This window comes from Coniophora puteana (genome assembly GCF_000271625.1).
Source record: "Coniophora puteana RWD-64-598 SS2 unplaced genomic scaffold CONPUscaffold_1, whole genome shotgun sequence".
NCBI lineage: Eukaryota > Fungi > Basidiomycota > Agaricomycetes > Boletales > Coniophoraceae > Coniophora > Coniophora puteana.
Window position 1 is genome coordinate 3,532,961 of NW_006913053.1, and position 13,063 is coordinate 3,546,023.

General features: G+C 50.2%; 4 protein-coding genes across 4 annotated transcripts; 1 reads left to right on the top strand and 3 right to left on the bottom strand.

Moving 5' to 3' along the window:
* Window positions 1-23: 23 nt before the first annotated feature.
* Window positions 24-2,118, bottom strand: CONPUDRAFT_79291 (uncharacterized protein). The gene is made up of 6 exons (XM_007764651.1): window positions 2,081-2,118; window positions 1,639-2,025; window positions 1,534-1,586; window positions 691-1,486; window positions 295-639; window positions 24-240 (listed from the first exon to the last, which is right to left on the bottom strand). The coding sequence occupies exons 1-6, from the start codon at window positions 2,099-2,101 to the stop codon at window positions 154-156; spliced, it is 1,689 nt and encodes a 562-aa protein (XP_007762841.1). The 5' UTR covers window positions 2,102-2,118; the 3' UTR covers window positions 24-153.
* A 170-nt stretch (window positions 2,119-2,288) lies between these two features.
* Window positions 2,289-6,798, top strand: CONPUDRAFT_45428 (uncharacterized protein; the record flags this gene model as incomplete). The annotated part of the gene is made up of 21 exons (XM_007764330.1): window positions 2,289-3,021; window positions 3,083-3,139; window positions 3,187-3,601; window positions 3,652-3,741; window positions 3,796-3,867; window positions 3,919-4,059; window positions 4,110-4,120; window positions 4,234-4,644; window positions 4,695-4,805; window positions 4,858-4,900; window positions 4,956-5,003; window positions 5,054-5,195; window positions 5,248-5,393; window positions 5,446-5,694; window positions 5,746-5,836; window positions 5,892-6,048; window positions 6,101-6,330; window positions 6,381-6,407; window positions 6,456-6,492; window positions 6,544-6,602; window positions 6,658-6,798. 21 exons carry the CDS (start codon window positions 2,289-2,291, stop codon window positions 6,796-6,798), a joined length of 3,411 nt encoding a protein of 1,136 aa, XP_007762520.1.
* A 35-nt stretch (window positions 6,799-6,833) lies between these two features.
* Window positions 6,834-8,195, bottom strand: CONPUDRAFT_96390 (WLM-domain-containing protein). The gene is made up of 5 exons (XM_007765533.1): window positions 8,020-8,195; window positions 7,930-7,935; window positions 7,770-7,870; window positions 7,419-7,712; window positions 6,834-7,361 (listed from the first exon to the last, which is right to left on the bottom strand). Exons 1-5 carry the CDS (start codon window positions 8,189-8,191, stop codon window positions 6,885-6,887), a joined length of 1,050 nt encoding a protein of 349 aa, XP_007763723.1. The 5' UTR covers window positions 8,192-8,195; the 3' UTR covers window positions 6,834-6,884.
* Window positions 8,196-8,578: 383 nt separating this feature from the next.
* On the bottom strand, window positions 8,579-11,401 carry CONPUDRAFT_79292 (uncharacterized protein). The gene is made up of 4 exons (XM_007764652.1): window positions 10,638-11,401; window positions 10,342-10,584; window positions 9,043-10,284; window positions 8,579-8,979 (listed from the first exon to the last, which is right to left on the bottom strand). The coding sequence occupies exons 1-4, from the start codon at window positions 11,243-11,245 to the stop codon at window positions 8,757-8,759; spliced, it is 2,316 nt and encodes a 771-aa protein (XP_007762842.1). The 5' UTR covers window positions 11,246-11,401; the 3' UTR covers window positions 8,579-8,756.
* Between the last annotated feature and the right edge of the window lie 1,662 nt (window positions 11,402-13,063).

The following is a 13,063-nucleotide window of genomic DNA, read 5'->3' on the forward strand; positions in this document are numbered from 1 at the left end:
ATGTGGTAGAAGCATGATCATGAGCGGTCTAAATATGTCAATTGCTCCTTGCAATGAGAACAAGATGATACATTAGCTTAGGACCACGCATATGAGTGATGCTCTACGCCCAGCATGCTATACTCGCAGAACACCTTTATCCCAGCCCATCGGTCACCGCCTGGGCATTCCGCGTCCACGCCCACGGCCTCGGAGCGCACGTGCAGCAGCACCAGGGGGGGCTTTCGGGCCTGGGTTCGGCTGTTATTCATGTAGTCAGTTGCCACACATATGGCGTCAGAGACGGTTCCTTACTGCTTCGCTTTGAGGATTCCGGACAGTCTCATCGACGCTGAGGATCAGACAAGCAGCCTCGGTAGCACTGCTTATCGCGTTCAGCTTGACAAGGGCTGGTTCCCATACGAAGGCGTCCATGTTGTCGCGAATCCCGTCAACCCCATCGACATCAACACCGAACCACTTGCTACCCGCTGCGTGCTTCATTCGAAGCTTGTTAAGGACGTCGGTCGAATCTATGCCGGCATTGTCGCAGATTTGGCGTGGTATGACCTCAAGGGCCTTCGCAAATGCAGTCATGATCAGCTGGAGCTTGCCGGGAATGGACAAGGCCGCTTTTCTGATGTGTGCGGAGAGGTCCATCTGCATGCATAACTCGGTGAGCTTACGCCATGGCTCATTCTGAACACTCACCTCTACAGCACCGCCTCCCGCTACAACATCTCCGTTCCTGATCGCGCGTTTGACAACCATGATGGCGTCGTGAAGGCTTCGCTCAACTTCTTCGATGAATTGCTCAGCACCTCCACGAAGGAGAAGTGTGCACGTCTTGGCTTTCGAGCACTCCTCGAAGACATTATACCGCTCGCCACCAAATAGACGTTCCTCAAACCGGCCACAAGTACCAAGGTGCTCCCGTGCGATATCAGAGCATGTTGACTGTACAGAGCCACCAACAGCCTGGCAGACACGACGCAAGTCACCGCCAGGGACACGTCCAGCACAGAAGATGTCCCTGTCTGCAAACCATTGCGTCGCTAGATCACCAATAGGCAGTTTGCTAAGAACGACTTTGGCACCAGTTTTCTCAATAGCCTCCAGTTTCCGGTAGATGATCTCCCACTCCGCGTCGACAATGGCCTGGTACTCGGAAACTGCATCCACGCGGACCTCGGCATTGTCTTTTTCGGCCTTGAGCTCGAGTTCAACGTTCAAGCACAAGATTAGAGGGTTTTTGAACGCTTTTGGTTGCTGCTCAGCCCCAGCGTATGTAAAGGTCTTCTTGAACGCGACACCGCGGATCAAGAGCGAATCTTGCATCCCTCCGCCGGCGATTTTCTTAACACCGATCAGGGATTCATCGAGGTCATCCTGATCCAGACACTGGACGGCATCAACGACCATGTTTGAGAAGAATGGCTTTTCGGAATGGATAAGTTTTGATGACATGGAGGTGGCTGCACACTTGAGCAGGAGAGAGCGGAACCGCCTGCCATTTTGTTGAGATTATGCACAATAGAGGTTGATTCGACTTACTCAGGGTCACTTTTGTCGACAGTGACTTGGATCTCTTTGACACGTTGAAGTGCCTATATAGTTGTATGATTAATGTGAAGAATGACGCATCTATAATCAGCGTACCAATTGTGATGCTTTGCGGAAGCCCTTCATGATGATGTGTGGGCTGACGCCCTCCTCAATAAATCCACGGACTTCCTTCAAAAGCTGAGCAGCAAGAAGAGTGACACTTGTCGTCCCATCTCCCACTTCCGCGTCTTGTGCACGGGCGATGTCCACCAGTGTCCTTGCTGCTGGGTGTACGATGTCGAGGAGTTTCAAGATCGTCGCGCCGTCGTTTGTGATCTGCGCCTCGCCGCGTTCATTCACGATGAGCTTGTCCATCCCTCTCGGCCCCAGTGTACTCGACAATGTTTCTGCGATTGCCAGACATGCGGAGATGTTGGAGAGCAATTGAGGATTGCCCTGAGATGTGTCCGTCCCCTCACGAAGGAGGACGACGGTGGGTTGCTGATAAAGCACTGATCAGCATTGCGTACGAGTAGGACACGCTGTGGGATGTTACCATTGGAAGACCTCGTTGCATGTCTGTCGTCGATCTCTACACACCGATGAGGCTCGCTTCAAGGCGGCAGCTGGAAATAATATCGGATGAAGTTTACGCTTGTTTATCCGACGCGAAATATTGGACGCGTTTCATTGCCACCTTGGACGCGTCTTCCCCTACATTTCTTCTTGCAGACCTTGTCGGTTCTGGCATTAGAACGAACACGATGAATTCTGGCGCCGCAGGGGCAGAGGAACCTCAAACCTCTTTCTTTGCAGATTCTGATGAGGACGTCGCTATGCAGGATGTCAAGGACTCTGAGCAAGCTGAGCCACTCCAGGAGCCCACTATCACTAGCAGTAGACCTTCTACACCAACGGCTCCTAAACAAGAAAGGCGGCTCTTCTTCGAGGACAGCGACGACGATAATATTCCGCGCCCTGTGCCACCAACACCTCAGAAGAACGACATATCTGCTGAGGCGGCGGTCATAGGCTCTGATAGCGACGTGGAAATACCTTCTCTTGAATATGAACCTGGACCAGCATCCTCAGGGGCAAGCAGCGTACCCTCATCAAGGGCTTCTTCTCCTCTGCCTGCTGATATGCTCAATGACGACCCTTCAAATAAGAAACGCCGTAGATCGCCATCCAAGCCTAAGGAACCGGGGGCTGCGTTCGAGTCTGCTTACATTGGAACGTTTCTGGTTGGCAACGCATGGAGCACTGTGAGAGGCAAAGGATACATCAAGGCTGGCGATCCAATCCTTGTCGAGAGAGATAGTCCTGATGATGGCAAGCCATCTTTCAAAAATGTCACCAAAGTGAAGACGACTCAGTCGACCGACAAGGGCAAGAAGAAGCAGATGACGCTTTCATCCATGCTCAAACCTCAGCCTCAGAACCTTCACAAGAAGAAAGCTGATACCGTTGTTCGGCTGACAAATGCTCGAGGATTCGGTAGGTACCATTTAGCGATGAATACATGTTCTAGCTTCGTCTAAACCATAATACTTGGTAGAGTTCGCACGACTTCCGACAGACATTGCTACATGGGTGTCGAAGCTACTTGACTTGGGTAGGTGTATGCTGTGCTAATGGGTTATGTTGACTTACAGTCACTAGGAATTGTTGACTTTAAGGGGAGCACAATGGTTGACTGCCCAGAGACCCTTCGCTCTGGGGCTGATCTCATTGTTTCCCTGTCCGTGTACATACGACACACTGCGTTTAAGGCCGCGAATATAAGTCCTAACGATTCACCAAGAAACTTCTTTAACCAAGCGCAGGAGACTATCGAAGAGCAAACCTTGCGAGAGCGTAAAGCTGCACTTCTGGCCCTCTTCGACGCTGTTAGCCTTAATCCCAGACGTGGTGCACAAGCTGGTGCAAGCACGACTGCAATACCAGAGGACGCTCCGAAAGATACCAAAGCGTCAAGCAAGAAAATCAAGAAGGAGGTCGTTGGGGATGGGGAAGAGATCGAGGTTGAGGAAGGAGATGAACTTTCGGACGGTCAACTCGACTTGATCTACAAAAAGTTGGTGTTCTTACCACCGTGGGCGCTTGTATCTCAGTTTGTGTTGGCAGGGCACAACGCAACGATAAAACAATGGCTGAGATGGAGCCAGTCGATACGTTTGAACTAACCTTGCGAGGATACCAGAAGCAAGCTTTACTGTGCGCATCTTCCATGTCCAACGGGTTTTATATGATGGAACATTCCTCGTACAGGTGGATGAATTCGATGGAAAATGGCGAATCGTCCGCAAGAGAGGCCGTATCAATGCATCCTTTGTGGAGCGAGTGAGTTTTGTTTTCTATTGTCCCCACGTTATCAGCTAAAGCACTATCCAGGTACTCATTCCCTGCTGAACCTATTGAAGGCGTCATCGACTTGACTCAAGATGAAAACCCTTTTTACTTCAATCCTTATTCTGGCGAATTGAGCCTCACCTTCCCTAAGGCCGAACAGAAGCTCAAAGGAGGTATTCTAGCGTACGTCTTTCGGACTTTATTATTCAGCGTACCGGCTGACATATACCTAGTGACGGTAAGTGTTTATGTGATGGGCGACTTTCCGTCCTTTTAACCAGCCACAGAAAGTATGTCCACTCAAAAGCTACTCCTGTCACTAGTTACTGACATGATGTGGGGGTTTGCAACAATCAGTGGGTATGGGCAAGACCATCATGCTATCTGCCCTAATACACACCAACAAAACCCCTGAGCCTTCCATCCCCGACGATGAGCTTCCAGCTCGAAAGAAACAGATACGACTCGACCGTGCCTTCCGCCCCAAAAATGAAGGCGATCACAAGGATGTCAGAGGGCCGTCCGCGACGCTCATTGTGGCACCAACGTCACTTTTGACACAATGGCAGGAAGAACTCGAACGCTCCAGCAAGCCTGGTAGCGTCAGCGTCACTGTATGGCACGGTCAGAACCGCCTCGACCTCGCTGGCTTCGATAGCAAAGATGAAGAGGAAACAACTCTCCCGATTGTGATAACCTCCTATGGAGTCCTTGCCTCTGAGCACTCAAAGTTACAACGTGCTGGCGGTAGCTCACCGATCTACCAAAGTAAACCTTTCGAACATATTGCAGTGGAAGTTTATCTGATCATTTTCCAGTCGAATGGTTACGTGTCGTTTTGGACGAGGCACATCACTGTAAGTCAAGGACATCCAAGACGGCCCGGGCAGTATATGAGATCCGCGCCAGGCGGCGGTGGGCAGTAACTGGTGAAGCTACCGTCAGCCATGTCTTTAATGAGTACTGAAGAGGGTCAAACAGGAACACCGATCGTTAACAAACTGGAAGATCTACAATCATTACTGTGCGGTCCCTGTTCCTCTCAATATACAACTAGATGTCTTAACTTGTGCATGCAGGAAATATCTCACCTACTCTCCGTGGTCTTCCTACTCACATTTTCGATCGTAGGCTCATGTCTCTGCTGTGCTGCTCTCTAACCTAGCGTCGCCTGTAGGTTTATTACTGTTCCCTTTTTGGCACGGGATCCCAAAGCTATCGAGGTCGTTCAGGTCATCCTAGAGAGCGTCCTTCTCCGGCGTGAAAAGAACATGCGTGATAGCGATGGCAAGCGCATTGTTGAGCTCCCTGGAAAAGAAGTCAGTACAGACAGCTACAATCCGTGTATCAGAGACTTATTAAATGTCACAGGTCACCATCGAGACGTTGCAGTTTTCGAATTCGGAGAGAATGATCTATGACTCGATCTATGGACACGCGAAGCAAGATTACGAACGATTGTATGCTAAGGGTCTCGTTGGCAAAAACTACACTCACATCCTGGCCATGCTGATGAAGTGAGTTCTTGGATCGACCAGCGCAAGGAGTATGAGTCTCATCATGCGACAGGCTCAGGCGAGCGGTGCTCCATCCGCATCTAGTTGTTGATCCTGATGAACCGGATGAGAAGGACTCGAAGAATGGAGTTATTGACGTCGATGAAATTATGGAAGGCGTTGCAGACAGTTCATCTTCAGGAAATGCTTTTGCTGCTGACGTCCTAGCGAATCTGAAAAACGCGGAAGAGGAAGGGGAGTGTCCGATATGTTTGGACATTATGGAGTCGCCAACGATCATCCCGTCTTGTATGCATCGATGGTAAGTTCCTGTTTTCCGCATAAACAAACAAAACTCACGGTGTTGTGTAAGTTGTAAGGATTGCATACTTTCATACTTGGCATCTAGCGCCGAAAAGAATGAGCCTACTCGCTGTCCAACATGTTTGCAAGGGCCAATCAGGGTGGGCTCTGTAGCTCAATCTATAGCTTCGCCCTACCCTTACTACCTATTCTCAGGAGCAAGACCTTATCGAGGTCATCCGTACTAAGAACGAAGCTGGCGAAGGAGATGAGACGTCGAACGCTGACGGACCCTCGAAGGCGCCTGAGGTTGTTCTCAGAAGAAACGACTTCCGGTCCTCGACTAAGCTAGAAGCTCTGATGCAGAACCTACGTAAGTTGACTTTATTTCCCATCTACCCTCTCAAGTTCAATTGGTCTTGCAGGTCGTATTCAAGATCAGGATCCACACTTCCGCGCCGTCGTTTTTTCTCAGTTCACGTCGTTCCTCTCGTTTATCTCTGTTGCGCTTGAGCGCGAAAGACTGACATGGTACCGCTTTGATGGAAGCATGGATGTTCGCAAACGTAGTGCCGCCATTGCAGAATTCAAAAAGCCAGAAAGAAAGCCTAAAGTACTCATTGTTAGCTTGAAAGCCGGAGGCGTCGGTCTGAATGTAGGTAGTGACTCCTATCTCCTTTTCCCCGGCTCTTACATCTACACCAGCTCACTACCGCCAATCACGTCTTCATGGTAAGCAAACTAGTACAGCCCAAAAAGCCTGGCACTCATTTCACTTAGATGGATTGTTGGTGGAACTCTGCCGTTGAGAGTCAAGGTAAGCTCGCGTCTGCATATCAAGTCTACTGGATGGCTGATACGGTCTTAGCCATTGACCGTGTCCACCGCATTGGACAAGAGAAAACTGTATATGTTAAACACTTCATCGTGCGTTGCCGAATGTTTTAATGACAAGCGGTATAGCTCATGTAGTTTCCTCCAGATTGATCACACTATTGAAGGCCGAATCCTTCAAATTCAAAAGCGGAAAACAGCAATAATCAAAGAAGCCTTCCGAGGATCAGGAGGAAAGACCGATTCAGACACGCTTGAAAACCTCAAGCTTATGTTCGGAGATGATTAGACAAGGTATTAATATATTGTCATAGAAGGAGGTATCGGAATCTAGATATTGTACATGCTCATATATCCACATTATGAACGAATCATTCATCCTACAGCAGTGCTCTCTGTCTTGATGCTCCCGCAGAACTTGCACGACCAAAACTGGTGGGGATTATCACTTTCCCCGCAAGACATGCAAGTCCACCCTCTTGAGTGGTCCTGTGGTCGCTCCGAAAGACAAGCATCACATTGCAAAGCCATCGGTTGATTGACGAGTGTACAAGTATGACAAGTCCATTCACCATGTTTTGCGACGTCGGCCATTGGAACGAATTCTACCCTCCGTTTCTTCGAGCTTGGCGCGTCAGAAAATGTCCGACTTGACGAGGCCTCATTCGAAACGACCTTCATAGATGACCCGCTGCCAATCGAGCTCACGACAGGAGTGAATTCATCTGAATCCTCAGTAAGGTCGATCACTACTTTGTCCATGACGCTTTCTCTGGCAGCCTTCTCCGCTTCCCGTTGCGCATCAATGCCGGTTCCACATGCGATCTCGTCGTGCTTTCTTCTCTCGGCAGCCTGTACATTTCCATTAGGACGCATACAGCTACTGAGAGTTGCGCAAGGCAGACCCACCTGAGCCGCAGCCTCCCTTGGAGTCAACTTCGACGCGCCAGGTTTTCCACCCAGGCGTCCGCCTCCGCTCATCATTTCACCGACCTTGCGGCGTTTCTCAGCAGCTTCCAGGGCCTTGGCCCTCCCAAGGTGTATCGGAACGTTATGCGACACGTTCGCCCCGACACGCTGCCCTTTGCTGAAGAACCCTTCGCCAGCGTATCCAGAACGCCGGAGCGCATCGTACTCGTCTTCCAACTCTCCCAGTAACTTGTAGAATTTGTCGTCGTGCGGACCATGGACATTATGTGTGAGCTGAAAGAGATTGGTACCCCTATTATGGTTGTATGAAGCGTCTCTGTGCTACCATACCTCATGCAACATAGTTCGTACGACATGATCTTCGTCGTAGAACGTATCGGGGGCGTGGGCGGGTCTTAGTCGTAGAAAGATCTTCTGCCCCCCGTTGATATCTTAGAGCATCGAATAAAGTATCACAAGAAGACCCTCCTTAGGATGGATGTTTACTTACTCAGGCCTAAAAGAGCGTCAGTACCGATCTACTCAACCCATGGACGTGGTGTGGCGTAGTATTGGGGGTAGCGGGTTCAGTAGGACGCACCGAGAAGGCTTGGGTTACTGGGAAAGAACTCAGACAAAGCAGGGAGAGTCCATCCATGCTTACGCATAATTGGCTTGACTAGGGATGCCACCGTCTGTAAGAACTGCAGGGCACGGGCTTCATGAGGGCGCCCCTTGAGATGAGTGAAAGACTTGACGAAAGTCTGTGACATTAAAGACTAGGTGTCTGCAAGTATCTGTAAGCGAAAGTAGAAGTCTGGCTGGTTGCTCGAAGGCGTGGAGGCTGCAGGTTTAGTGATAAGTAAGTGAGGAAAGCTCTAACACATTCAAGTTCGTAATCCAAGTCGGAACAAGAGACGCCTCATGAGGTAACGCGCGTCGTTACGCATCTCTCAGCCGTTTATAATCGCTCCTGATCAGAGGCTACCGTAAGGATGACTAAATGACTGAGATAGCAACGTTAAACAGAATGATCATAATATTGCATATAACAATTAAAATACAGACATACGGAGAGTACGATAGAATAGGTGAATGTCTGTTAATTGACATCTAAGTTCCGACAGCCAACAGCATACCCGTTGAATACTATGAAGAATAAAAAATATGCGTGATGCGGCGTTTGAAATGATATAATGCGAGTAAGAGGGCTGATCGAGACGTGCAAAAGTGCTGGAAACCATGATGAAGCATAATCGGCGAATGTAGGTTTAGTGCTTGCATAAACATACAGTATATGCATTATGTGATGATAGAATGGGATAGATAATGCATCGATCATGAGCGAACGATAGATGCAGAGGGGAAAGGGACTTCATCGTCGATCTTCGTCGCGTTGTATACATGTATGGCACGCACGAACGTCAGATCGTCCCTGCGATACTGATGGCATGAGCGTGTGGCGGAGCTTGACTTCGAGTCCGAGAATGCGAATGTGGCTCGAGAGTTCATCGAGAGCTCAGGGAGTGTCTCCGGCCAATTGAAACGACCACGGCGGAAGCTAATATCACAGTCAGCCATGACGAACAATGTGTCTGACCATAGATGTGTTGAAGAAACTCACCACTCATACGAGAAGATGATGTCCTCAAATTCTGCTCTCGAAATGCGCTCCTTGCCTTCAGGCACCCGTTGCGCCCGTAAGTGATCAAACACGGCGCTCTTACAACCGAGGAGAGTCTGCACATGTTTACATGCATGTCCCTCGAGCTCGTACGGTGCCATTGGGATGAAGGTATTTGGCCACAGAATCAGTCCAGGAGACTGAGTAGCTGGCTCACTTTCTGATGAAGGCCTGATCCCTAAACGATCCATTGCCTTGGAGTTAACCTTCGGAGGCGTCCTGGGCCCCAAGTCGAGGCTCTCCTCACTGTGGCGTTTGGGATGATTCTCGTCTTCGTCGTCAGTAGTGCTAGACCGGGGTACAACAATGCCCAAACGCTCAGCGGCTTTTGCGTTCAAATTACTGGGTACGTCAGCCGCTGCAGACGGTGAGTTGAATTCGCTGGTGCTTGATCGAGGTGCGACAATGCCAAGACGCTCAGCAGCTTTTGCATTCAAGTTACTCGGCACGTCAACCGGTGCAGCCTGTAGGTTTAATTCGCTGCTGCGATGCCAGAGCATCGAATCCCGCTGGTTGGAAACATTCGCGTTAAGCCAGTTTTTGAGCGCTTTTCTCCTCTTCGTCTTTGTCTTGACGGTCCCATCATCCAATTCGTTCTCGACATCAGGTGGAGCAAGCGCAAGATGGAGGGTAGTAACAAGTTCGCTGTGCTGCCGGCCAAATGTAGTATCAAACGCCCGTTCGAAGCGCTCCTGCGGCCTCTCAGAAATGTGTCGCGCATGAAGCATGTCCCGAAACACATTCTCGAGCTCCCACGAATCGTGCGCTTTCCTCGTCCATTCTGCCACCCGGCCGGTAGTAGATTCTGTGTAAGGCGGCAGTGTGTCAACGTCATCAGATGAGAACGAATTGCGCGCTGGTTCCGGATCAGGAACGAGACTTTCCGTGCTCTCATATGGATCGGTGTCCAGGAAAGATTCACCGAGAGCATGCGTGGGAACTGGTGTAGATGGTTTCCGTGGCGAAAGGGATAACGGCGATGGGTGCTCCTCTCGTGGTGGGTGAGGGCCATGGTAAGAGAAGCACATGTCATCATGGATGAGTTCGAGTTGGCCGCCAGGCGTGAGTACCCTCCGAACTTCGCGGAATACTCGTGGCCAGGCCTTCTTGGGTACTGCGAGAGCAAGATTAGACATTCGCACAAGATCGAACGATTCCTTCGGGAACGGGAGCTTGTGAAGGCTTAATCGAGACAAATCATCAGTGAGGCACAGTCCGTGATCGGAACGGAACACTCACAAATTGCCTTCCATCCACTGAACGTTCGTAGGAGCGCGTGTTTCTTCGCTTAAGAACTGCTTTGGATCGACAAGGTCAAATCCAATGACGCGTGATTTTGGCCAGAAGTTAGCTGCACGAATGGCCCAACCTCCGGAGCCACAGCCAAGATCGAGAATATTCTGTGGTGGACTGCTAAAGGTGACGAATGAAGGTGTTTCGTTGGGATTCAAAGCAGCCAATAGCCTTTCAGAGTGCTCGTCACTAAGAGAACAGCGTGAATACGTGTCTCATAAGGCAGTTGGTGCATTACTCACCTGTCTTGGAAATCATGGTCACAAGATTGCATATACGGTGCTTGAGTTCGCGGATACGGATGGTACTGCATGCCCTCCCGTGTCAAAAGGTATGGTCTACGCTGATAGTCAGGTGGGTCGGGTTCTTCAGAGTCATCAGGGCTCGAGGGCGACGACATAGGCTCGAGCACCTGAGGAATCGGGTGCACTCTCCGCATTTCGGTAGGGAGTGGTGGATGGGTGTCAGCAGAGTGGAAGGATGTCGGAAGGGGTGGAGCAGACTTCTTCCGCAACCGCAAGCTCAAGCCAAAGCTAGACCTGTGTTTCGCCGCGTCGTGCTCCGCTTCGGGCTGGGCGGGCTTTGGCTCTGTCAAGTCCCGACGCGAACGGGACTTGTTTAGCTTGTGGCCTGCGTCCATCGAGCTGTGGTAGCCAGAGTCTGTACTATCGTATGAGTGGGGTCGAAACTCGGTGTCGTAAGAAGACGCGCTTGGGGGTGGGGAGCAGTTCAAAGGCTCTGACGGCGGTACGTAGAAGGATTTGCAGCGGGAGATCTGCTTGGTGTGTGACCGGCGGAAGCCAGAACCGGTAGGAGACTTGAGAGGATAGAGAGCTGCTGAGGGATCCATGGTTGCTGATAAGCGGTAAACGGAGCTACAAGTGGACCAACTTAGAGCTAGGTATGACGGTCCAAGGGTTGATTGCGTTGAAGTACAAACGCGTCAAGGTAGTGGAAGAGTGGATGATGGGCTGGCGACAGTGAAAAGAGGGCGATGGTGGTGCTGAAAGAACACAAATCCTGGCCGAGAGTATGTATGGCTGGGCTAAGAAGGCTAGACAAATGCTATGAAGATGTCAAGCACAAGAAGCTAGTGTGATGAAGGGGCTGCGTACCGAAGGGGGGAAAGTTGAGGCAAAGCTAGTGGGAGTGGGGTATATGAATGTGTTGGTTGGTGAGGATGATGGAGATGATGAACCGAGGGGACAGGGTCAACGCATCACCAGCTCTTAGTAGGCACCAGTCAGCCATCATGACTTTGCAGTCCTCAGGGGAGAGTTGGGGAACTGCCCCTTCGCTCACTTGTTTGGCGCCCATACTCCGACATCGGAACAATCACACCCCTAAATAGGGAACTAAGCCCCTACTTCTCATCCCACTTCCAGCACAAAGACGTGGCAGCAACCGACGCAATTACCCTAGCTCCCCTCCTCTCTCTCTCATCGCGTTCAACCGTCTGCACAAACCACTGTCCTCGATGTTGTTTCACGACCTTAATCAAGCACAGCGCACCCGTGCCTTCGAAATCTATTGTGTCTCCACTCTCATCAATGGTCGGAACAGCGTCAAGCTCTGTTGCATCATCGACCAGTGCCTTTTGCCGATGTAATCAAGACATCTTCATCTGTTTGAGGGTTTTATCTCAGAGATAACTCAGCGACTGACCTGCCAGGACCTGCTCATAATAACCTACTATGCAACAGCTATTTCCAGCCCAGTTTTTTTTTCCCTTTCGTCCTCATTTCCACTAGACGCTAATACCAAACGCAGAAAGTCAACGTACAGAACTGCGACCATCGGGGCAAGCGGATGCTAATGTAAAGTCCCCGGCCCACAAGAATTGGATGCGGCTGCGGAAGAGAAGTCGTGGGTACCCCAAGCGCTATAAGTATTAGTATGTACTGTCGCTGCTGCTAAATTCGGATCCCATAACCTTCTCGCGCTGTCACTGAAGTTGCTCTTTACCTACTTGGCAGTGGGCACGCATTGTATAGACTTTTTTTTGATGCTTTGACATTTAGCAGAGAGGACCCGGACCTCCATGGACCTCCTGAGTCCTGGCACTGTCCTGACCTTATGTACTTGACACCGACAGGGGGCAGCATAACTTTGACCTCGAGCCGGCTGCTTTATTGACATCATCGCCTATCAACGTTCAACTTCAATCTTGAATTATCCTCTGATGGATCTTGCTTAGTCCAAGGCTGTCCACAAATGTATAGCATGCAGATCATCACAAACTTCGTTACAGAGTGACAATATCCGGCACACCATGTTTAGGCGAGCAAATCAGAGTCAACAACGCCTTTCCCTGCAGACGTCAGCTATCCGGCCGAGGCAAGCCGACAATCTAGGCAAGTCATTTCAATTCCGCTCAATTACTATAATAGCTGCCCTAGGCTAACGCATGCGAGTTTAGCGTTGGCTTCATGCTATTCATGTTATCTGAATCAAGTATCAAGCTCCTAGGCCTTAGTCACGGCTACATGCTGACTGATGCCCACGGATGCGATGCCTCCAACTAATGAACTGGTGTAGGTTGCTATTTCGGCCGTGATCTCATAAGTAGAGTGGTTCCTGCTCATTAGTATCGCAAACAAGGACTTAATGGCTTATCGGCGCTCAGTCCTTCGGGATTATGTCAACAACACTTTCTCCCATTACTCAC

Excerpts from the sequence above, each read along its gene's own strand:
- CONPUDRAFT_96390 (XM_007765533.1), bottom strand. The coding sequence starts at position 8,191 with ATGTCACAGACTTTCGTCAAGTCTTTCACTCATCTCAAGGGGCGCCCT. Across the intron at positions 7,713-7,769 it reads TACGAACTATGTTGCATGAG|CTCACACATAATGTCCATGG; the intron begins GTATGGTAGCAC and ends AATCTCTTTCAG. Across the intron at positions 7,362-7,418 it reads CAAGGGAGGCTGCGGCTCAG|GCTGCCGAGAGAAGAAAGCA; the intron begins GTGGGTCTGCCT and ends GGAAATGTACAG.
- CONPUDRAFT_79292 (XM_007764652.1), bottom strand. The coding sequence starts at position 11,245 with ATGGATCCCTCAGCAGCTCTCTATCCTCTCAAGTCTCCTACCGGTTCT. Across the intron at positions 10,285-10,341 it reads CAGTGGATGGAAGGCAATTT|CCTTCACAAGCTCCCGTTCC; the intron begins GTGAGTGTTCCG and ends GTCTCGATTAAG. Across the intron at positions 8,980-9,042 it reads ATCATCTTCTCGTATGAGTG|CTTCCGCCGTGGTCGTTTCA; the intron begins GTGAGTTTCTTC and ends CTGTGATATTAG.
- CONPUDRAFT_79291 (XM_007764651.1), bottom strand. The coding sequence starts at position 2,101 with ATGCAACGAGGTCTTCCAATG. Across the intron at positions 640-690 it reads CGGGAGGCGGTGCTGTAGAG|ATGGACCTCTCCGCACACAT; the intron begins GTGAGTGTTCAG and ends TTATGCATGCAG. Across the intron at positions 241-294 it reads GGAATCCTCAAAGCGAAGCA|CCGAACCCAGGCCCGAAAGC; the intron begins GTAAGGAACCGT and ends CATGAATAACAG.